We start from the raw sequence: 21,874 nt of genomic DNA on the forward strand, positions 1-21,874 counted from the left end.
CTCACCATAACCACTGTGATTATTAATTGTCATTGTCAATTTAATCGTCGCAAAATGTAAATTTTCTTCAAAATAAATTACATATTAATTTTAAACGCTTCATGTAGATTAATATTGCTAACACTAAAATATTGCAATTCGAACCTGTAATTTACACATTACGAGATATTTAAATAAACGCATGGAAAAATGAAATGTGGAATCTTTATGTATATATATTACTTTATGCCCTTAGCACCGTACTGTGTGGGAGATTTTTAATCGAAGAGATAAAAACTCAAAGCAATTTTTAAAACAGTGTTTAGCGGGGGACAAATGAATTTACGAATTACGAACGATTGAATAATGATTACACTTACGAATTTTTTTCAGGTAAATCCCCGGAGGAGTCGGGCGGGGCGCCCGCCAACAGCGTGCACATGCGCAGCGCGGCCGAGCGCGTGTGCGCGGCGCGCCCGCGCTGGCCGCGCGCCGCGCCCGCCGCGCGCGCGCCCGCGCCGGCGCCGCCCTCTTTCTGGCCTCTGCGCGCCGTGCAGGTAGCCGCGCCCCGCCCCGCCCCGCCCCGCAGCCGCCGCCTTCGTGCGCCTCACTCGCTCTGTAACGTGACGTCTTTGCAGGTCGACGCGGAGTGCGTGACGCTGTGCGTCATAGACGACTGCTTGGACTCCGACGTGCCGCTTCTGGAAGTGTCGTTGAACGAGTTACATGTGGAACAAGTGAGACCAAATTATATCTAGTTTGGGTCTGCGTGACGAAATTTAGCGAAGCATTCGTTGATGAGAGCTCGTTTCGATTAGGATTTGCGCAAAGTGGAGGATTCGTTCGAGGACCCGCTGCTCGTGTCGACCCCGTCGAGTGGTGCCGGCACAGTGGTGGTGGCGGGTGAGAGTGGAGGCCGAGTGGGAGCGGGGGGTGGCCGATTGCGCGCGCAGCTTAGCGCCGACTACTACAACCGCATACTCTCCGGGTGGGAACCCGTCATCGAGCCGTGGAGGTAACGCAGTCGTATTAATTAGAGTAACCCCGGGATGAGTCGATGTGCACTAGAGCCTAAGGTAAGCGGTACCGACGTGCGCAGGTTCGAGAGTCGCTGGGAGTACACGCTGTCGAGCGGGCTGTCGCTGGCGCGCGTGCAGCTCGACGTGCGCTCGGCCGACGCGCTGGACACCAACCTCACGTCCGCGCTCGTGGACCTCGTGCGACTCGTGCGCACCAACTGGACCACCGACTACTACGCGCCACAGGTGCATGACACACTGGAACTGTTCGCAGTCGTGTCAGACTGTGACAGTTTGAATTTAATTTTTTTTTTTTTTTTTTATAGAATAGGAAGGTGGACGAGCATATGGACCACCTGATGGTAAGTGGTCACCAAACGCTCTTAGAAATTGGCATTGTAAGAAATGTCAACCATCGCTTATAGCCAATGCGCCACCAACCTTGGGAACTAAGATTTTATGTCCCTTGTGCCTGTAATTACACTGGCTCACTCACCCTTCAAACCGGAACACAACAATATCAAGTATTGCTGTTTTGCGGTAGAATATCTGATGAGTGGGTGGTACCTACCCAGACGAGCTTGCACAAAGCCCTACCACCAGTAAAATATAAATATAATCTTACATAACTAGTAATTAGTAGTAGTAGGGTAATTCTAAGGTAGATACCTTAAAACTACCGTCTCTATCTGGTAGACGGCGACGTCGGAGCAGTCTCCCAAGAGTAGCCCGGCCGGACACCGTCGGCGATCACCCTTCGTTCCCTACGCGCTCCGCAACCTCACCGGACAACGTCTGTGGTTCACTACACTCACGACCGCCTCGGACGAGTGAGTTTTTGGGTTTAACCGAACACCAGATCGAGTAAAGAATTCGGTCCAGTAGATTATATTGTTCTTCGTCACTCGGTATCGCTATAACGGCGCAGGGTGCGCGAGTGCGGCGCGGGCGAGCGGCGCGGGCCGGACGACTCGTGGGTGTGCGTGCGCGCGGGCGACACGGAGCCGTTCTCGTTCGGCGCGCGGCGCGGGCGCGCTCGCGACGCGCCGCACGCGCCCGCGCCGCTGCACCGCCTCGTGCTCAGCGTGGACGGCTGGGCGCCGCCCGACCCCGTGTGCGTCGACCGCGTCGGCGTCTTCTTCCGGCACATCTCGCACGCGGTGAGTACGACGCGCCGACCGCGCCCGAGCGTGGCCGAGTCGTCGTGACGAGAGTCCGTCTGCAGAAGTCCGGGACGGAGGCGCGCCTGGTGCTGGAGGTGTCGCTGGAGGGCTCGGCGCGCAAGCTGGTGACGGTGCGGTCGGCGCTGCAGCTGATCAACAAGCTTCCGCACCCCGTGGAGCTGCGACTCGACCGCGCGCCCGCCGCCTCGTCCGGTGAGTGCCGTTTTACTTCTTAACTTATCTTTATCTCGATGAGACTTGTATTATATCGCATTTGAGAAATATGGGATTGATTTATTAATAATATAATATGTTGATGTTTCTTATAACATTTTGTGATTCTGATACGACTATGATACAAGTAATCTTTCGCACACTGCAATACACGAAGCAATATATATAAATCACTTCACTGGCCAGTATGACTACAAAATTATTTAATTAGATTAGGTCCTAATATATATGAAATTGGCGATTTGTGCGGGAGGAATATAGTTAATTTTTTTTTGTAAAATATATTTAATTAATCGAAGTGTGCACCGTTGTTATCTATGCACTTTTGCCATCTCATAGGAACTTCATTGATCCCTTTACTAAAAAAACCATGGGGGCGAGAATCAATAAACTTTTTGAAGGCGGTTTAGACTGCCGAATCGGAGTTGAATTTTTTTTTGGTTCTTCGGATCACGGCCTTATATCTACCAAAGTGCCACAGGCCAAGCTGCCGCCATCAGCGGTATGCAAACGTCGCGTTTGGCACTATAAGTCGGCAGATTGGGACGGTATGCGCGATTACTATGCGTCAGTCCCTTGGAAGGAACGTTGCTTCAGTGGGAACGACAGCGACAGCTAGTGCCGCTGCTGTTGCTGATGAGATCATGTTAGGAATGGAATACTACATTCCTAGCTCAGATCTCATCAATAGGGGTACGCGTAACCGTTGGTTCACTCGTGAATGTGCCGACGCTGTATCATCTAAGCAGGCGGGGCATCTAACATTGACTCACTGAAAGCAAACTACAATAAAAATTCCAAGTCCTGTAGGAAGGCATACACGAGAGCGGATGCACAGCGCATTGTACAGATTGGTCATGACCTTATTTCGCATCCTAGGGGCTCCCGTAGCTTCTGGCGTCTGACCAAGTCTGTGCAAAACAATTTCTGCCAACCTTCGCTGCCACCGCTCAGAAATCCGGACGGATCGCTAGCTCACAGCCCGCAGGAGAAAGCCGACCTCCTGGCTAAACTCTTTGCTGACAACTCTGTGATCGATGATTGTAGTGCGCAGCCACCAACAATACCTTCATGTGGCCACACGATGCCTGACATCAAAATCAGGCAACGTGATGTGCGTGCGGAGCTGCAATCACTCGATATACGGAAAGCTAGCGGTCCCGATGGAATACCAGCCATTGTGCTGAAGAAGTGCGCGGCGGAGCTGTCTCCTGTGTTAACGCGCCTGTTCCAACTTTCTCTCTCTTCGGGATGTGTGCCGGGGGCTTGGAGAAGAGCTAATGTGCAAGCGGTTCCCAAAAAAGGGGTCGGTCTGACCCGGCAAATTATCGGCCAATAGCTATCACCTCAGTACTTTGTAAGGTGTTGGAACGGATTCTAAACAACCAACTGATCCATTACCTAGAAGATCACTGTCTAATTAATGATCGTCAGTACGGGTTTCGACCAAAACGGTCCACAGGTGATCTTCTAGCGTACGTAACACACCTCTGGGGTGAAGCTATCGACAAGCATGGAGAATCGTTGGCTGTCAGCCTCGATATCTCTAAGGCTTTCGACAGGGTCTGGCACAGAAGTCTTCTCTCCAAGCTACCGGCATATGGTCTGCCTGCTCAGCTATGCACCTGGATTGCCAGCTTCCTACACAAGCGTAGCCTTCGTGTTTTAGTAGATGGTTGCGTTTCTCAATTCTTTGTAGTGAATGCTGGGGTCCCTCAGGGATCTGTGCTATCTCCCACACTCTTTCTTTTGCATATCAATGATATGCTCTCCCTTGGGAACATACATTGCTATGCAGATGATAGTACAGTGCATGGTGGATACCACGGATGCGCAGTGGCTGGGCGGGCGGAAACTGAGGAGAGGCGGGAGAATCTTGTCATTGAACTCGATAGGACGTTAGAGCTCATCGCCAAATAGGGTTCTGATAATCTTGTTGAGTTTAATGCCAAGAAAACACAGGTATGCGCTCTCACAGCGAAAAAGTCACCATTTTACCCTCATCCCTCCCTCTGTGGCACACCGCTGATGATACAAAGCAAAATCGCCATGCTGGGGATGGACGTTCGCTGCGACCTTAGTCCAAGGGATTACATCGAGGCTATTATAAAAACAGCTTCACGGAAACTCGGAGTTCTGAACAAGGTGCGGCGTTTTTTCACGCCACAACAACTGTGCCTGTTATACAAAACACAGGTACGGTCTTGCGTTGAATATTGCTCGCACCTTTGGCATGGCTCCGCTAAGTACCTACTGGAGGCCTTGGACCGGTTGCAGCGACGTGCAGTACGCATTATTGGCGACGTAAAGGTCACAAACACCCTTGAACCTTTACAATTGCGTCGCGAGATAGCAGCACTGAGCGCTTTCTATCGTCTGTATCACGGCGAGTGCTCTGAGGAATTATTCTCTCTAATTCCTGCTTCCCCCTTCCTTCTTAAGTCCACGCGAGCTGGTTCTCGATGTCACCGCCTAACTGTGACATCAATTCCATCGCGCACAAAGAAATTTGGCAACTCCTTTCTTTGTCGCACTACCAAAAAATGGAATTCCTTACCAGCTCACGTGTTCCCCTCCTCTTACAACCCGGGTTCCTTCAAACGAGGCGTGAAGAGGCATCTTGCGGGCCGGCAAGGCGGGGACGGCTAGTTCAGAACATTCTTCCCGACTGTACTGGCCGTCGTTGCGTTTGGACTCTACTACCACTTACCATCAGGTGGAGTAGAGTCATTTGCCATCCCGGACATATAAAAAAAAAAAATTTCCACTTTGGTCTCCGGCCGTCCACGGGGTCGGTTCTGAAGGTCGAAATTTCCAGAACGAAAACGTTGAAACCAAAAACGTATCGTGCTTTCTTTTGCGACACCAGCCCCGGACACATCATTAATCCTTCGAGCTGTTTCTGCAGCACTGGTGCCACGGTAGAACTCGTACTCGTAAATATACCGATATTTCATGTTTTCCATTGTGCGGTAATAAGCGACGCCAAAGAAAAAAATAATGAGAAAAAAACAAATGAATGACTGTTTTCAAAACTCAAATGTACCAGCTAAATGAGCTTATAAATTTGAATTTGGAATTCTTAACCAAAGAGGAGATATTTCAGATCAAAGTGGTCAGTACGACAAAACGCTAATTTCATATGTAAGGACCTAATACATATACATATATATATATATATATATATATATATATATATATATATATATATATATATATATATATATATATATATATATATATATATATATATATAACGTAGTCGCTCGTGTGCTCCTCATAAAGCGAGCCACTTAGGAGCTATACAAAGTGTCCGCCGTATCGCGGGCACGCTGCGTCGGTCGCGAGTAACGCGCGCGGTGTGCAGGGCGACGCTGCAGCGCGGCGCACGCGCCCGCCGCCCGCTACTCCCATATTTGTCAACTGCGGTGATGACACTCTCGTGTTGTAGCCTTTGTCGTCCTAGATCCCATTGCGTTATGTTTTAGTTAATGCCTTTCATTTGTAAACGTTGTCTCGCCTAGAACGACCCATTTTTTTTTTTGCTTCTCTTTTACACTTTCCGCTCGTAATGCTTCCGTTTTGAATAGATTCGCCGCTACCGTTCGATTTGAGTAGCAGTAACTTTTAGCGATTCGCAATGTAATTCATTGGCACTCGACGCTGAGTACCGCGCTCTGGCCGCCCACGCACTGACCGCCCGCCCGCAGGCCCGTGGAGCGGCGGCGGCGCCCGCAGCGCGCAGGTGGCGGCGGGCGCGCGCTGGGCGGTGCCGCTGGCGGCGCGCGCGGGCGCGGTGTGGGCGCGGCCGCTGGTGCGCGCGCAGACGGCGCCGGCGCCCGTGCTGGCGCCCGCCGCCGTGGACTGGCGCGCCGCCGCGTCGACGGCCGAGCGCGCCCTGCTGCACATCGAGTGTCGCGCGCCGCACGACTATGTCTATAGGTATCATATTTAGAAAAACGAAAGAAATTTCTCTGATTCTGATTATATATATTTTTTGCCTCATCGTCCCGAGTTTGGTTATTTTTTGTTGTACCAAACGTAACTTAGCAAGTATAATTCAGTATTGTAGCACGCAGCGAGCGTTCGGCCTGTTCGTTCACGCTAAGAGTTTCTTACTTACTTCTTACTTAGCATAGCGTTGCTGCCAAACTCACCAAAGTATTGTTTTTGATTACGGGTATAAGTAAATATGAAAGTCTTTCGAATGGCTCGCGAATATTTTTGTTAAAGAACTCAAAACCCATTGGGGTATAACACCCTTCTCAGGTTCTGCTGCGCGATAGTCCGCGAGCGGTTCCCGCCGGACCGCGGTGAACTGCTGGCCGGACACACGCTGACGCTGGTCCCGGCACTGCGGCTGGAAAACCTGCTGCCGCTGGAGCTGCAGTACCGCGCTGACCACGTCTCCGGCACGCTGGCGCCCGCCGGCACGCAGCCCTTCCATCAGGTATCGTACAGAAACGTAGAAAATAAGTTTATACCACAATATAGTCTTTAAAGTGACTTTACTATTGTCGTCTAAGTATATATAGAATGATACATATTACATATTAACGGAATCTCTCGCATAGGTGAACGTTGAAGACGGGGTGGAGCTGTCCGTTAAACTAGAAGGCTTCGCCTGGTCGACTGCGCTGAGCGTGGGCGGTGCCGTTAGTGCGGGATCGTTCTCTGCGCGTCTGAAGCTGCGCGATCTGCGGGGGCGCAGATTATATCTCAATGCGAGAGTGACCGTCAAGAAAACCGACGGAATTAAGGTACGATAAAGCATCAATTCAAATCCATAATAAGCAAGTTTATATTTATTTAAATCATTGTACCTTAATGGAACGGCACTGCTACATGCTCCAACTCGGCTCGTCAGGTGTCGGTGTCGGCGGCGTACTGGCTGGTGAACCGCACGGGGCTGCCGCTCGTGTTCCGCGCGGAGGGTGGAGGCGAGGCGGCGGGGCAGTTCGCGGAGCACGAGCTGGCGCGCATGGTGGCGCCGCTGCCCTTCGCCTTCGCCGACGGCGACGGGCCCACGGTCAGCGCGCGGCTGGGCTCCGGCCTGGCCGCCTCCGCCGAGGTACGCCCCCGACACGAGCGGCGCCTCCTCGACTCGGCCGTTACTCACGTGCCTCTCCCGCGCAGTGGTGCTCGCCGTTCGGGCTGGGCCCCGGCGTGACGGTGAAGCGCCTGGAGAGCCGCGGCGGAGAGGGCGAGCGCTCGTTCGCGGTGGGCGTGTCGGTGCGCTCGGGCCGCGGCCGCTACCGGCGCACCAACATCGTCACGCTCACCCCGCGCTACCAGCTGCACAACAACACGCCGCACTGCCTGCAGTTCGCGCAGAAGTGCACCGCGACGACGCTCGTGAATATGCTATTGTTCTATACCGCTTGGCTTTGTTTCTTTTCGACTAGACCTACATAGAATTTCGACCTTAGCTCGTCTCATCGCTTGTATAGTTGTATTGAAACGTAGCGAGTAGAAGTTTAACAATTTTTTTGTATGGCAATTCTTCAAGATTAGCCATTGTGATGACCGTCAGAACGACCCCGGCGCGATAGCGACTCACGTGTCGGCGGTGGCGGGCTGCTACCTGCCGTGGCACTGGGCGCGCTGGGACCGCGAGCAGCTGCTGTGCGTGCGCGTGCTGGCCGAGCCCGCGCCGCAGCCCGCCCGCACGCGCGCGCTCACGGCCTGGTCCGGCGGGTTCCGCATCGACGCCGCCCGGAGCCTGCACGTGGCCTGCAGGTACCCACCCGGGCGCGCCTGAGCGGCCGCAGGCGAGGTGACGCTAACGCTGACGTGTGCGCAGGGAGAGCGGCGGCTCGTACCAGCTGCTGCGCGTGGAGGTGGTGGCGCAGGGCGCGGCGCTGCTGGTGGTGCTGAGCGCGACGCGTGCGGAGCCTCCTCCGCTGCGCATCGACAACTTCTCACCCGTCGCCATCATGTTCCACCAGGTTTACTATTCGTAACATAGGATTTAATAATTAATCTTTGTGCGAAATCGTTGGCAGCTGGAGTACAGCTCGCTAGAGACGGGACGTTTTACGGGAACAGGTTTAAAAACAAGGTATCGACTTGAACGTCTCCGTACTGAGCCTAACGCAACAACAACAACAACAAGAAACAAATTACAAACGCGTATCGAGTATCTAAAAGTATTTCTACGTACATAAATAGTTACTACATGATTTATAAAAGCCGAGATGGCCTAGTGGTAAGAACGCATGAATCTTAACCGATGATCGTGGGTTCAAACCCGGGCAAGCACCACTGAATTTTCATGTGCTTAATTTGTGATCATAATTCATCTCGTGCTTGACGGTGAAGGAAAACATCGTGGGGAAACCTGCATGTGTCTAATTTCACTGAAATTCTGCCACATGTGTATTCCACCAACCCGCATTGGAGCAGCGTGGTGGAATAAGCTCCAAACCTTCTCCTCAAAAAGAGGTACGGAGGCCTTTAGCCCAGCAGTGGGACATTCACAGGCTGTTACGGTACATGATTTATACTAATTTTTTATTTGCCTGTTATTTATGTATTATCAAAAATCTAATGATTTCACGTACTAAAATTTTAATAAATACGGATTCTTCTAATTTTGAAACAGTTTTTTATACGTACGCATATTCGTAAGTCTGTACGTCTCGTCAGTGACAGCTCGCACTGTGTAATTGAATAATGGCGTTTGGTAATAGACTGAGTGTAGCGGTGATGGTGTGGGGGGTATGGGTGTTTACGCCAAAGTAATATCGGGGGTCAAATCGTAATTGAAAGTAAGGAATTAATTATACCCAATAGCGAATATCCAGACAGTGCGATTCTGAAATGTGACCGTCAATGAACGAGCGCCATCTATTTCTATCGCACATAACACGCCATTGCCCGCTCACTCTATACGATAAGACCTTTATTGTTATAAAGTTAAAAGTATTTCGCGTTGTTATATTTTTTACTTCTTTGTTTCCGTTTTCCTACCGGTGGGGGCGATCACGGAAGTGATCAATAGGCCACTCGCTGATGTGACGCTGAAAAGTAATAATTATGAAGTTATTTCGAACCAACTAGGAGTTTTTATTAATGAGCACTCCTACTTATAAAGTAACCGTGCCACGTGATGCAATGGAGCCTGTGGGGCAGGTGGGCTGCACGGAGGAGTGCGTGGTGGGCGCGGGGGCGCGCGCGCGCTGGGCGCTGCCGGAGCCCGAGGGCGCGAGCGCGCTGGCGCTGCGCGCGCCGGGCGGCCCGCGCCTGGCGCTGCCGCTGGGCGCGCTGCACGCCGACCACACGCTGCTCTACCAGAACTTCATATACGTGGCCTTCGCCGCCACCGCCGCCGGCGCCGGCCTCGCCGGGTAACTCACCTGTGAAAATTTTTAAATTTATATTTATTTTTTTAAAAGTATTTAAAAATATATTTTTAAATATGATATGACCTATTAGGTCCCCACCTGTGAAATTGCCTTTTCGTTCGTAGGTTAATTTTAAAAAGGTTCGACTGTAAAGAGTAATTCATTTTCCGAATAAAAATCAGTTGGAGCGAGATGCGGTGAGTACGATGGCCGACGGACAGTCCCAGTCGTTTAGCTTTGAGGATAAGAGCAATCGACGAGTGTCGGGTTTTGACAGCGAGTTTATACGCCATCTTCTACAATTCTACCAGATCACCTCTGCCGTTGTTGTTGCGCTGACGCTGACTCAAGTCCACTACGTGTAACTTCTTTTGACTCAATTTGCGTTAGGGACGTGGTTCGGTGGCATAACGCGTGACAATTTAATTCTTAATCAATTTAATTGTGCTTATACAACGAGTTAGGCTATCTTCCTTTCGTTCAGTGAGTTCGAATCACATCGTTTCAGCTCTATTGTAAGATTTATTTTATTTTTGAAATTCTAAGTTCATTCTACTTATATAGCGGATATTAAATATTGGCAATTTCATAGGTAAGTACTTAATAGCGATTTAAGGACATAACCCATAAAAAGGTATCAATTATATTTAATATTAATAATAGAAATCCCAACAGTGACAGCGCGCAAGAGGGTGGCGCGGGTGAGGACGAGGGTGTTCTAGTTCTCGAGGTGCCTCTGGGCTCGACTCGCGTGCAGTTGGCGCGGAAGCGCTACGGAGACAGGTTAGGCTTTCGCGTTTTAATCGTGGGAAGCGTCGGTTCACCGGTTTTCCCGTACCGTATACAATATACGAATTTATATCTCGTCGCGTCCAGGAGTCAGCTGTGGCGTCGCGGGCCGGGCTCGCAGCTGCTGCACGAGGGCAGCTCGCCGCCGCAACCCACCGACGCACTGAGCGACGACTGCACGCTGTCGCCGCACGCGATGGTCCGCAACCGACTCCTTTAACTACGATCGTCGACCGACGAGGGTCAGACGGAAGCACTAAGCGGGAGCGTCCGTGTCCGTCGCAGGTGCTGGACATCGAGGAGGCGGCGCCGCGGCCGGGCCGCGCGGCGGCGCTCGTGCTGCGGCGCGCCGACCCGCGCCGCGCGTCCACGCAGGCGTGGCGCCTCGTGCCCGCCGCGCGCGCCGCCCGCGCCGCGCGCATGGCCTGCGCGCACGCCAACCTGTGCGTGCAGCCCGAGGGCGGGCTGCTGGGGCTCGTGCCCGGTACGCCCGCGACCTCTTCGACTGTCCGGTTTTAAGTTAAATTGTCCGCTCGGGGAGCTCCGAGCCGTGTTCTCTCAAAATGGGGCACTCGTTCTGAAATCACAGATCGACAGGCGCTTCCATTTTATTTATTTGTATAGATACGTCCTTATATTCGACTACGCATTGTGTTCGTTAAAATGGCGGATTTCGAAGGATTGTAGTCTCAACATGAATTCCACGCTGTCGAAGGCGCGGCTTATTCTGGTTACATATACGTTTGATAATACTTAATTCAATTCCACGCATGTTAAACTGCCAAAAAAATTGAATTGTTTTGGCACAGAAAACGTGTTAAAGTTACCTTCAAACAAAACTGAAACAAACCCGTGTCGTCCGGAGTGTCGTGTGACGTGTGCGGTGGTGTGCGCAGGCGGGCGCGTGGTGCTGGGCCTGTCGGGTCCGTGGACGGCCCCCGTGCCGGCCGAGCACGCCCTGCAGTGGCGCACGCTGCGGCCCGGCTCCGGCCGACTCACCGTGACGCTCGACGCCGACGGGCCGACGAGACTCGTGCGCATTCGGGACCAGGCGGACCCCGTGAGTCCGACGTTCATCATTACGTTTAAATTTTTCCGACGTATCGCTCCTGTGAGCGACGATGAGTTCAGTTTTCGATAATCTGTCACCTAAACGTCCGTCGCCTCGTGGCAGGAGCGCGCGAGCGTGGAGGCGAGCTCGCGCGAGGAGGAGTCGTCGCGCGAGTGGGGGCTGTCGGTGTCGCTGGCGAGCGTGTCGCTGTCGCTGGTGGCTCGCTGGCCGCCCGCCGAGCTGCTGTTCGCGCAGTTCACGCGCGTGCGCCTCACCGCCGCGCGCGCCCCCAGCAGCGCACACCTCGCGCTGTCCGTGGACTCCATGCAATGGGACAACCAGGTATAGTAACCTGGCTGGCAATTCATATAATACGAGTTCTTCCGCTTCGGGCTTCACTCGGAGCCCCTCGAGAAAAGTATAGACTAGTGACTGCGACCGTACGCCCTGTGACTTCCGCAGTTGACGAGCACGCCGAGCCCGGTGCTGCTGCACTGCCTGGACGACGGCGCGTCGGTGCCGGCACTGCATGTGTCGATGGAGCTGACGTCGGCTCCGCCGCATTACAACGCGGTGTACTTCACGCACCTCATCGTGGCCCTGCGGCCCGTCGCCGTGCGATTGGACGAGAGGTTCGTAGCGATAAATATATACTCTTATACTTAAAATAGTCGAGCCATCACATCGAACTTTTCACCTGTCACGATTAAATGTGCACACAGACTGATCCTGCTGGTGTGGTCGTGGGTGGAGGGCGGCGGTGAGGCCCCGGAGGGTGTAGAGGTGGCAGAGGAGCCCGACGAGGCGGAATACGAGACCCGGCGCGTTCTGCACGAGCTCACCGCGCTGCACGCAACGAGATACTACTTCGCGCTTATCAAGATAATACCGAGTCAGGTAGGCCGCCTGCTTTCCACGAGCTCGCGCGTGCTGATGTAAACTTTCGTACCTGATAGTCACTCAAGAGCCGTTCGTAGATCCGCCTGTCGATGTTCACGGCCAACAAGCTGGAGGGCGAGCTGAGCGCGCTGAAGCGCCGGCTCGGGCTCACGTTCATCCGCTTCGAGGACGCGGCCGTGGAGCTGGAGCCCTTCGTGCGCGCGCACGCCTTCGACAGCGCCGCCGGCCTCGCGCGCCAGCTGCTGCGGCACTTCAAGGACGTCAGTACTGCTACAGCGCGACACTTCCTCTGCGACAACACATTTCATGGAATGTACTCATTGCCTTTTTCTTTTGTTAGGAGTTGAAATGGCAAGCGGCAAAGATATTGGGGTCAGTTGACTTCCTCGGTAATCCTCTGGGCTTCGTGGCGGACGTGTCCGAAGGAGTATCGGGATTACTGCTCGAGGGAAACGTCGGAGCGCTGCTCAAAAATGTCACCCATGGAATATCTAACTCTGCCGCCAAAGTCACAGGTCCTATATTCAAAGCTTCGTCTTTCTTTATTTAAAAATGCAATTGTGAAGGGAAACGGTTTTAACTCGTTTTTAACCGTAGAAACGTTGGGAGACGGCCTGGAGCGCGTCGTGGGCGACGAGGCGCACGAGGAGACGCGGCGCCGCATCCGCTCGGCCGCCGCCGGCGCGCACCTCGCCGCCGGCTTCCGCGGGCTCGGCCTCGGCATACTGGGTGAGTGCGGCGCGCCGGGCCCCCGGGGCCACCTCGTCGGCTCTGAACCGTGTGCTCTCTGCGCAGGCGGCATGACCTCGCTGGTGAAGCACAGCTACGAGGGCGCGGCGGCCGAGGGCATGGCGGGCTTCCTGGCCGGCGTGGGCAAGGGGCTCGTGGGCACCGTCACCAAGCCCGTGATCGGCGTGCTGGACCTGGCGGCGGAGACGGCGGCGGCGCTGCGCGAGACGTCGCGGCGCGCGGGCGGAGCCCCCCGGCGCGCGCGCGCCCCGCGGCTGGCGGCGGGCGGCGCGGGCGGCGCGGGGGGCGCGGCGCCGCTGCCGCGCTACTGCCCCGCGCTGGCGGAGGGCGCGGCGCTGCTGCTGGCGCTGCCGGCGCGCGAGCCCGACGAGCGCTTCCTGGCGTACCGCACGGTGCGCGACACGCCGCACGACATCCGCGCGCTGCTGTCCGACACGTACCTGCGCATCGTCACGTGCAAGCACGGCCAGCCGCAGGTCGTGATGGAGACGCACCTCAGGTACGAGCTACCGGCTGCCTTTCCGTTTGGAGCCATTCGCTTTTCGTAAGAAGACGTAACCTGAGGCGGGGCGCCTGTGCCGGCAGCAACCTGGTGTCGTGCACGGCGGTGCTGGCGGAGGGCGCGTGGCTGGTGGAGCTGGGCGTGCGCGGCGCGGGCGCGGGCGAGGCGCTGCGGCGGCCGCGCGTGCAGTGCGACAGCGCCGAGCTGGCGGGCTGGCTGGCGCGCCACGCCGCCGCCGCGCGGCAGCTGCACCACGACCGCCGCCACACGCTGCTGCCGCACGCCGACCTGTAGGTCGCGAGGAGCTCCTCCTGACATGTCCGCTGCCGGTGATGTTCATGGCGCTTCGGGCGTATTATTTTCTATACGCACACCTGTGATGCCAACTTCCTTGTAAATACTACTCTATTCGATGCGTACATATGATGTAATGCGTACAATATTATTATATTATACTATGTATACCTGTGGCTCCTCCGTTCAATGTACTAACTAACTAACTAGTCCTATTCTATTCTACCCTCGACGACGTCGAGACTTGTTTACGTAGAACTAAAACATTTGACTGACTTTTTTTAAGAAGGATTGTGTGGTATCTTAGGCCGATTGAGTACGGATCTATTGCTCTGATGTATAATTGTGTATGTATAGGTAGATATCCTGTTACGCTTAATTCGATTTCCTAAAAGTAAATGTATGTATGTATGAATGTATATCAAAAAATATTTTTATAGTCTTAGTATTGAAGTAGAGGACGCGCAACGCGCCATCGCAATATCGCACCAAACTATTTATTTATATTATATTCGTAGGTAATGTGACTTATGATAAGTGGAACAATCATTAATTTAATCTTGTGTCCTTTCGTGAGCAACGAAAAACGTATGACTCGATCACAATGTCACCAGAAGTCGTCGTGCGATCAGGCCCCGCGACGGATAGATTACTTTTATTTATTACACTAATTATAGTTAATTTATAACTGACATTTAATTTATATTGTTCGACTGTTCATAGCATCTTATGAATACAATAGCAATTCCATGTTTATTATTGAAGTTTTAGGTAACCTAATAGTCGGGGCACATGTTCCTCCTCTTAAATTATTTAGTTAAGTTTTGGATGTTCTGGCTGTATCGGTGTAAAAATGAGAGAACATCGCACGTGTGAGAGTAATTAATATACGAATGATATGCAGTGAGTATGTTTATCAAAACGATAAGGCTGTGCTTAGTGCGGTGTACGGGGAGCAGTACGGGTGTAGTTAATTTAATAATAAAGTAATAGATATATTAGGGCAGCATTCAGCTCTATTTGTAACAGTTGAAGTTTTACTGATTATATTCTTACGTCATACAGACATTTGTGTGTTTTCTCTGCGGCGACCGCGGCTCCTAGTCCGTTAGAAATGCAACAAAATGCAACGCACTAAAGCTGCCAACATTGTCTATAATATTCACTAAAGCCGACACTGATGCGCACAACCTCTAAACTATTTTTAAAGAATTAAAACTTGCTATCTCATTTAGTCCCTCAAATAGAAAAGGGACCGCATCAATTTTAGTTCCGTGAAATTAATTTAGCCGATAGATTGTGTACGTCATATGATTATCAAAAATATTACTTGAAACAATTTTCAGAATAATCTTAATTTCTTTTGTTATAGTAGTTTTTAGTTCAGTTTGTACATCACACTGGTAGATGTTTGTAGTGTCGTCGCCGTACAGTAGATACGTAAATATATGCATAAATTGTATTTCAATAAAGCAATATTTGTTCCTTAAATTAGTTCAAATGTTGAATATTTAATCAAAGCTATTAAAAACGATGCAATAATATCGATAATATTTTATTTTTTTCGGATCGATCCTCTTAAAAGTATTCTTATCGCAGTATTGGATTTTTCATACATTTGACGATGAATTAAATAATTTAATGTTAATCTGTCTCGCACACAAGTTATGCAAATATAAATAAAATAATATTTTATTCAGATTTTTATTTTATAATGAAAGTAACATTTATTTATAGTTTTATTGGGACCTGGTTGTAACGAATATTGAATATTATATTAAGTTCAATGAATAAAATTGTACTTAGTTTTTATGTATTTTATTTTTTAATCATTGGTAATAAATAAATGTTCCATAAATACGTTTGTCTAATGCTGAGCGTTCTGGTATATAGTAAAAAATACTATTTAACCCACTGCTGGACAAGAGCCTCTCGTCCTCGTAAAAATGCTCAGATAGCATACCACCACGTTGCCCCACTATCTTTCGTCGAGTTGCTATGTATTTTTTTTATGTTACATAAATATAATATATTTTGCGTAATCGCTCAGCATTGGATATAAATTTAGTGTGCGGTCTACGTTTTATTTAGTGTAATCAATTGACTGGGGATATTAAACAATATGTATTACCTTCTCTAAGCTAATTGACAAATATAAGGAAAGCAAAATAATCTTTTTTACTAATAACAAAATTTTCTTACGAATAATAAACAACTTATTTAAAATTCGTGTTTCATTCACTACACCCTGACCTTGACTTCGATCGCAATTAGGTATTGTATAAAATGTTCTCGAGTGATAACTGAAGTTCAACAGCGTAAAACAAGTTGTCAAATCAATAGCCAGTGGAAGGTCACACGGAGCCGGCCGTCGGCGCGTGCGCACGTCGCTCCAACAATAAACTAAATAAACTAGCCGCCATTACAGTCCCTGTATAGTCGTCAACAGTGATACGAGTGATCGAAACAAAGTAGGTACATATTTTATGAAATCGACCAATGATTATGCATAAATTTTTGGTTAATATAATATCTTAAAGGTCGACGACTTGACCTACAGATAATTTGCTTCACGTCGAGTAAACTTTAAGTTCACTTCGAAGCTGGAAATTGTGCATGATCTAACGTATTAAAGGTAATTATTGAACATGCAGTTTTTTGAATATTTATTAGTTATTATTTTTATTCAATATGTATCGCTAAATGTCACGGAATCTGCAGCCTTGAGTGATACAAACATAACGACGAGGTAAGACTATATAATTGTAATGTAGTACATAATTGTAAGCTTTGCAAGTGATATGAAAAATATAACTCAAGTGACTTCTTTTTTTTCCATAAATGTAATATGGAATTGTTTATTCTTTTTCTAATAGCATGGCGTCCATTGATTATTCTACCGTCGAAATAAAAGAGAAGCCTTTATTTACGCCACCCTTGGAGGAGATAGTGGAAGGTAATTATTTATTTTATATAACACTATATGTATGCTTTTTGTGATAAATTATTGAAACGAGATATCAGAACAAGGGAAAAAATACTTATTATTATATTATAATAATTAGTCTAAGTAAGATGCATTTAATTAGCTAATATCTATTATATATAGTACAAGGATCCTTCATGTAATGTAAAAAATAATGATAATTCAGTTTAAATTATTACATTACAGATGAAACGGCAAATGAGATTTAAATTTTATGATTTGAAACCTATAATATTGATAAATTCTTTTTCATCAACTTCAAGAAAGCACTTAAGGTCCTATGTTTAACGTTTTTAAACCTACCTTACTTAGGCACGGGAGTCTAACACCTTCATAATCCGCATCCTTTTAATCTAACAACTAGAATAATGAGACAATATAAGCATTTTTATGTGTGTTTAGTGCTCTCTCGCAGTTTGCCGTCCACTTTTGAATATGTGAGCGTGACGGCCGAGGAGACTCCCGACCTCACGCAGCCTCCGTACAACCTCACCGCTCCAGGTAAGATACTTTAGAATATTGTGCTATTACATCATCAAAACGAACTAGACTCAATATCAGTGCCATAATTGTTATAACTTTGTCATAACCGCCTGCATTCTAATACAACTCCTATTAGAATGCTATTTAAATTCACGGTAAAAAAGCACGGAACAGCCGCCTTTCAGCTTCATTTTACGAAATAAGTATTTCTTTTTAAGAGTCAAATTTCCTAGCTGAACTATTGGGTCGCTTACAGAGCCCTGTCTAAAATATATACCTAATATTAAATAGATCGTTAGGTACATTGCTGCTTAATATAATGAATATACAAAAGAATAATAATATTACCAAAATAAAACTGTTCCTAAACATCTTGTTAAAAGTAATCAGTGAATTATAATATTGCTTAATACAGTTTTGTTTAAATACCCTTATAAATATTGAGTAACTGTTTCAGTAGCAAGTAAATAATGATAAGAGATATTTCTCTTGCTGTGTTATCGTTTTGATTTAGATAACATTAAGCGCTATCAGCGGACCGTGGGGTGGGAAATGTTTTAATGCAAACATATATAACAAACACTTGAGATTTGATGCGCTGATTTTTTCGATAAGGTTCTGAAAAAGAAAAAACAATCGCACACACAATGCAAGCAGCAATTATTTTCAAAATGTATACACAAGTAGGTTATTCCACTTGGGTGTGTGTACACATATATTATATTGTGTTTTTATTATAAATAGTGCTTTTAGATTATTTATTTATTTATTCATTAATCCTTTATTGCACACAATTTACAAAAATTTGGTATCATATATTATTAGATTACATATATTTAGATAGTAGATTATTTAGTGCTTTGACAAAAACCATAACAGCTGCTTAATGTCACGCTACTGGGCCTTCTCTTATTTTGAGGTTTTGGAGCTTATTCCAACAGCTGCTCGAATGCAAGCTGGTGGATAAAAATTAATAAAGAGATATTTGGTTATTTTGTTATATTATATGTAATGAATAATTTAACAATAAGGTGACGTTTAACTGATAATCGTCGATGAGCAGGACTGACCGGCGACGCGAAACTGGTGGAGTTGGGCGGCCCGCCGTACCTCTTGCCGCTCGTGCGGCGCGACAAGCTGTACGACCTGGCGGCGCTGCTGCGCCACCTGCGCCGCGACCCCGCGCTGCTGGTTGGCGCCGGCGCCGGGCCCTGGCCCTACTTGGGCACCAACTGCGAGGTGATTGTGGGTCCGAATCCTAGGCGATAAATGTAAATGGCCCACAGCTGGGTCAACAAGACAACGTTAAGAACTTTATCTCAATACGAGTCTTACTCTCGCTACGCTTACTAATTTTTGTAAAAGGCCATATAAGACGACCTATCTCGTATATTAGGGCATCATCAATCTGAAGATGGAGGGGGGCGTGGTGCGCCAGGGCACGCGCATCGTCAGCGTGCAGGGGAGGAGCTACCGACAGGAGCAGCTCCCCGACACGGAGACGCGCACCGCTCTGCTCGGGAACTATCTGCTGTCAGAAGGGAAGCCCGGTAAGGTAAGCTGACGTATGTAGCTCCATTCGTTTCCATTAACAGTTTCTTATTAAATTTTCTATTTCAAAATATTTATTAAGGTTTGAATTGTTGAAATTCTCAAAATTGATGCGACACCAAAAGTGTAGCGAAACATAAGGTGTGTCTCGAATATGTCGAAGGAGATGGATCGTTCTATAGAATTCCGTAGGAAATTCAAATAAGAAAAAACTTTACTCAAATTCACTTTCAGGTTATAAAGGTAGTGGCTAAGAAACGAATCGGAGAATCGAACTTCATCACCGCCATCAGAGAAGCTCTTAAAAATCACTACGGCGCCAATGTTGTTGGTAATTTTCTTTCAAATATTCCTGAAACACCTGTTTCCTGTTTACTTTAGTACGCTCCAGTATTTATTTGTTAAATGCCACAATGGTCTGGCCGGCAGGTCTGGGCGGCGCCTTCGTGCTGCGCTCGGGCTTGGTGAAGCACCACGTGATGCCCGACTTCTCCGCAACCGCGCTCTGCAAGGAAGCCGACGTGGAAGGCTGGCTGCGCTTCTACGAAATGCGCGCTCCCATCACACACGTCGGCACGCTCGTCACCGGCGACCTGGTGAGCATCTCGAAATCCTCCAATCCTGATCAGTGCAGGCTTGTGGATAAACACTTAGCTGCATATTATGAAATATGCAGGTTTCGTCACGAAACGAGATGAATTATAAGCAAGCGTTAACCGTGAACACTTTTTAGTGCTTGCCTGGTTTTAGATTCGCGACCTTCGGCTAAGGTCCACTTGATGTGTTCATGTTGCTAACTGTGATGGTCGGCAGGGCCTGGACCTCCGCCTGCATCACTTCCATGGGTTCAGCTTGCACGGCGACGGCGGCCACTACCACTACGACACGACGCCCGAGGTCGTGCACTACGAGGGCTACTTCGCTCTCGCTCGCTCCGTCGTGCGCGTCGACGCGCCGCTCGAGACGCACTATATCGGTCGCGACTGACCGACCGCCGACACTGATTTATTTAAGTACGATGTAAAATGTCCCTGCGATTTAAACTTAAATTTCATGTACGCGTCGATCGCTTGTTGTATATAATTGTTGTTATTATTTTGTTTTATATTTTACAATAAATGAATAATGACTAAGACGTCTTTGATCATCTTATAAATAATATTATATTGTATTTGAAATAAGCTTTCACTTTTTCAAGTGATGGTAAAAAGTCTTATATATTTATTGTTAAAATATCCTTGTTATCGTGCGCTCTTATGTTCAGGGTTAAAGTTTCGCGGAACATGACGTTCGGTTTTGTTCCTGATTAAGTTTAAATGATGCAATACTGCAGTCTACATGCTTAAAGTTATAATAAAAAATAGGTCTTAGTGTAAGTAACTTAACACTTGTTTTTATAAAATCGAAATAAATGAACGTTTAACAATTGTTTGATTTATTTGTTAGAGAATTCCGATTACTCGTACTTGGCGGTAGGGCTTTGTTTACCTTTATTCCTACTTCCTAAGAAGAGGGTATACTTATATATGAGGGTATGATTGTGCTGTAGTGTAACTACAGGCACAAAGGACACCTTAATTATTGTGCATAGGCGATGTAAGGAATGGGTTATATTTCTTACAGTGTTTTATAAGGACTTATTACCATCAAGCACTTTTACCCGTTCGCTACATAGGCTTTCGACAGGGTCTGGCACAGAAGTCTTCTCTCCAAGCTACCGGCATATGGTCTGCCTGCTCAGCTATGCACCTGGATTGCCAGCTTCCTACACAAGCGTAGCCTTCGTGTTTTAGTAGATGGTTGCGCTTCACAATTCTATGTAGTGAATGCTGGGGTCCCCCAGGGATCTGTGCTATCTCCCACACTCTTTCTTTTGCATATCAATGATATGCTCTCCCTTGGGAACATACATTGCTATGCGGATGATAGTACAGTGCATGGTGGATACCACGGACGCGCAGTGGCTGGGCGGGCGGAAACTGAGGAGAGGCGGGAGAATCTTGTTATTGAACTCGATAGGACATTAGAGCTCATCGCCAAATGGGGTTCTGATAATCTTGTTGAGTTTAATGCCAAGAAAACACAGGTGTGCGCTCTCACAGCGAAAAAGTCACCATTTTACCCTCATCCCTCCCTCTGTGGCACACCGCTGATGATACAAAGCAAAATCGCCATGCTGGGGATGGACGTTCGCTGCGACCTTAGTCCAAGGGATTACATCGAGGCTATTATAAAAACAGCTTCACGAAAACTCGGAGTTCTGAACAAGGTGCGGCGTTTTTTCACGCCACAACAACTGTGCCTGTTATACAAAACACAGGTACGGTCTTGCGTTGAATATTGCTCGCACCTTTGGGATGGCTCCGCTAAGTACCTACTGGAGGCCTTGGACCGGTTGCAGCGACGTGCAGTACGCATTATTGGCGACGTAAAGGTCACAAACACCCTTGAACCTTTACAATTGCGTCGCGAGATAGCAGCACTGAGCGCTTTCTATCGACTGTATCACGGCGAGTGCTCTGAGGAATTATTCTCTCTAATTCCTGCTTCCCCCTTCCTTCTTAAGTCCACGCGAGCTGGTTCTCGATGTCACCGCCTAACTGTGACATCAATTCCATCGCGCACAAAGAAATTTGGCAACTCCTTTCTTTGTCGCACTACCAAAAAATGGAATTCCTTACCAGCTCACGTGTTCCCCTCCTCTTACAACCCGGGTTCCTTCAAACGAGGCGTGAAGAGGCATCTTGCGGGCCGGCAAGGCGGGGACGGCTAGTACAGAACATTCTTCCCGACTGTACTGGCCGTCGTCGCGTTTGGACTCTACTAC

General features: G+C 48.7%; 2 protein-coding genes across 9 annotated transcripts in view; both read left to right on the forward strand.

Annotated features, from left to right (window-relative positions):
- The window catches only part of LOC126770406 (intermembrane lipid transfer protein Vps13D), a 33,725-nt gene extending 17,541 nt beyond the window's left edge, over positions 1-16,184 (forward strand). The window contains exons 43-69 of the mRNA XM_050489804.1: positions 373-536; positions 618-716; positions 798-994; positions 1,079-1,244; positions 1,695-1,828; positions 1,927-2,158; positions 2,224-2,374; positions 6,106-6,337; positions 6,665-6,845; positions 6,970-7,155; positions 7,263-7,466; positions 7,532-7,750; positions 7,929-8,134; positions 8,199-8,343; positions 9,530-9,744; positions 10,417-10,524; positions 10,618-10,729; positions 10,816-11,014; positions 11,286-11,590; positions 11,705-11,923; positions 12,044-12,213; positions 12,304-12,478; positions 12,559-12,741; positions 12,822-12,996; positions 13,079-13,210; positions 13,277-13,730; positions 13,817-16,184. Coding sequence (XP_050345761.1) covers positions 373-536; positions 618-716; positions 798-994; positions 1,079-1,244; positions 1,695-1,828; positions 1,927-2,158; positions 2,224-2,374; positions 6,106-6,337; positions 6,665-6,845; positions 6,970-7,155; positions 7,263-7,466; positions 7,532-7,750; positions 7,929-8,134; positions 8,199-8,343; positions 9,530-9,744; positions 10,417-10,524; positions 10,618-10,729; positions 10,816-11,014; positions 11,286-11,590; positions 11,705-11,923; positions 12,044-12,213; positions 12,304-12,478; positions 12,559-12,741; positions 12,822-12,996; positions 13,079-13,210; positions 13,277-13,730; positions 13,817-14,027 — 5,174 coding nt within the window. The 3' untranslated portion in view covers positions 14,028-16,184. The remainder of the gene's footprint in view (positions 1-372; positions 537-617; positions 717-797; positions 995-1,078; positions 1,245-1,694; positions 1,829-1,926; positions 2,159-2,223; positions 2,375-6,105; positions 6,338-6,664; positions 6,846-6,969; positions 7,156-7,262; positions 7,467-7,531; positions 7,751-7,928; positions 8,135-8,198; positions 8,344-9,529; positions 9,745-10,416; positions 10,525-10,617; positions 10,730-10,815; positions 11,015-11,285; positions 11,591-11,704; positions 11,924-12,043; positions 12,214-12,303; positions 12,479-12,558; positions 12,742-12,821; positions 12,997-13,078; positions 13,211-13,276; positions 13,731-13,816) is intronic.
- A 182-nt stretch (positions 16,185-16,366) lies between these two features.
- LOC126769901 (ester hydrolase C11orf54 homolog) lies at positions 16,367-20,475 on the forward strand. 8 transcript variants are annotated; one of them, XM_050488861.1, is made up of 9 exons: positions 16,367-16,498; positions 16,588-16,776; positions 16,904-16,983; positions 17,416-17,514; positions 18,560-18,735; positions 18,893-19,051; positions 19,282-19,378; positions 19,477-19,643; positions 19,861-20,475. In XM_050488861.1, the coding sequence occupies exons 2-9, from the start codon at positions 16,676-16,678 to the stop codon at positions 20,032-20,034; spliced, it is 1,053 nt and encodes a 350-aa protein (XP_050344818.1). In that variant the 5' UTR covers positions 16,367-16,498; positions 16,588-16,675; the 3' UTR covers positions 20,035-20,475. The 8 variants fall into 8 exon arrangements, with proteins under 8 accessions (XP_050344818.1, XP_050344823.1, XP_050344825.1 ...); XM_050488866.1 differs by having other exon boundaries at positions 16,368-16,498; positions 16,588-16,662; XM_050488862.1 differs by having other exon boundaries at positions 16,372-16,498; positions 16,568-16,776.
- Positions 20,476-21,874: the final 1,399 nt, after the last annotated feature.

Source organism: Nymphalis io, chromosome 8 (genome assembly GCF_905147045.1).
Source record: "Nymphalis io chromosome 8, ilAglIoxx1.1, whole genome shotgun sequence".
NCBI lineage: Eukaryota > Metazoa > Arthropoda > Insecta > Lepidoptera > Nymphalidae > Nymphalis > Nymphalis io.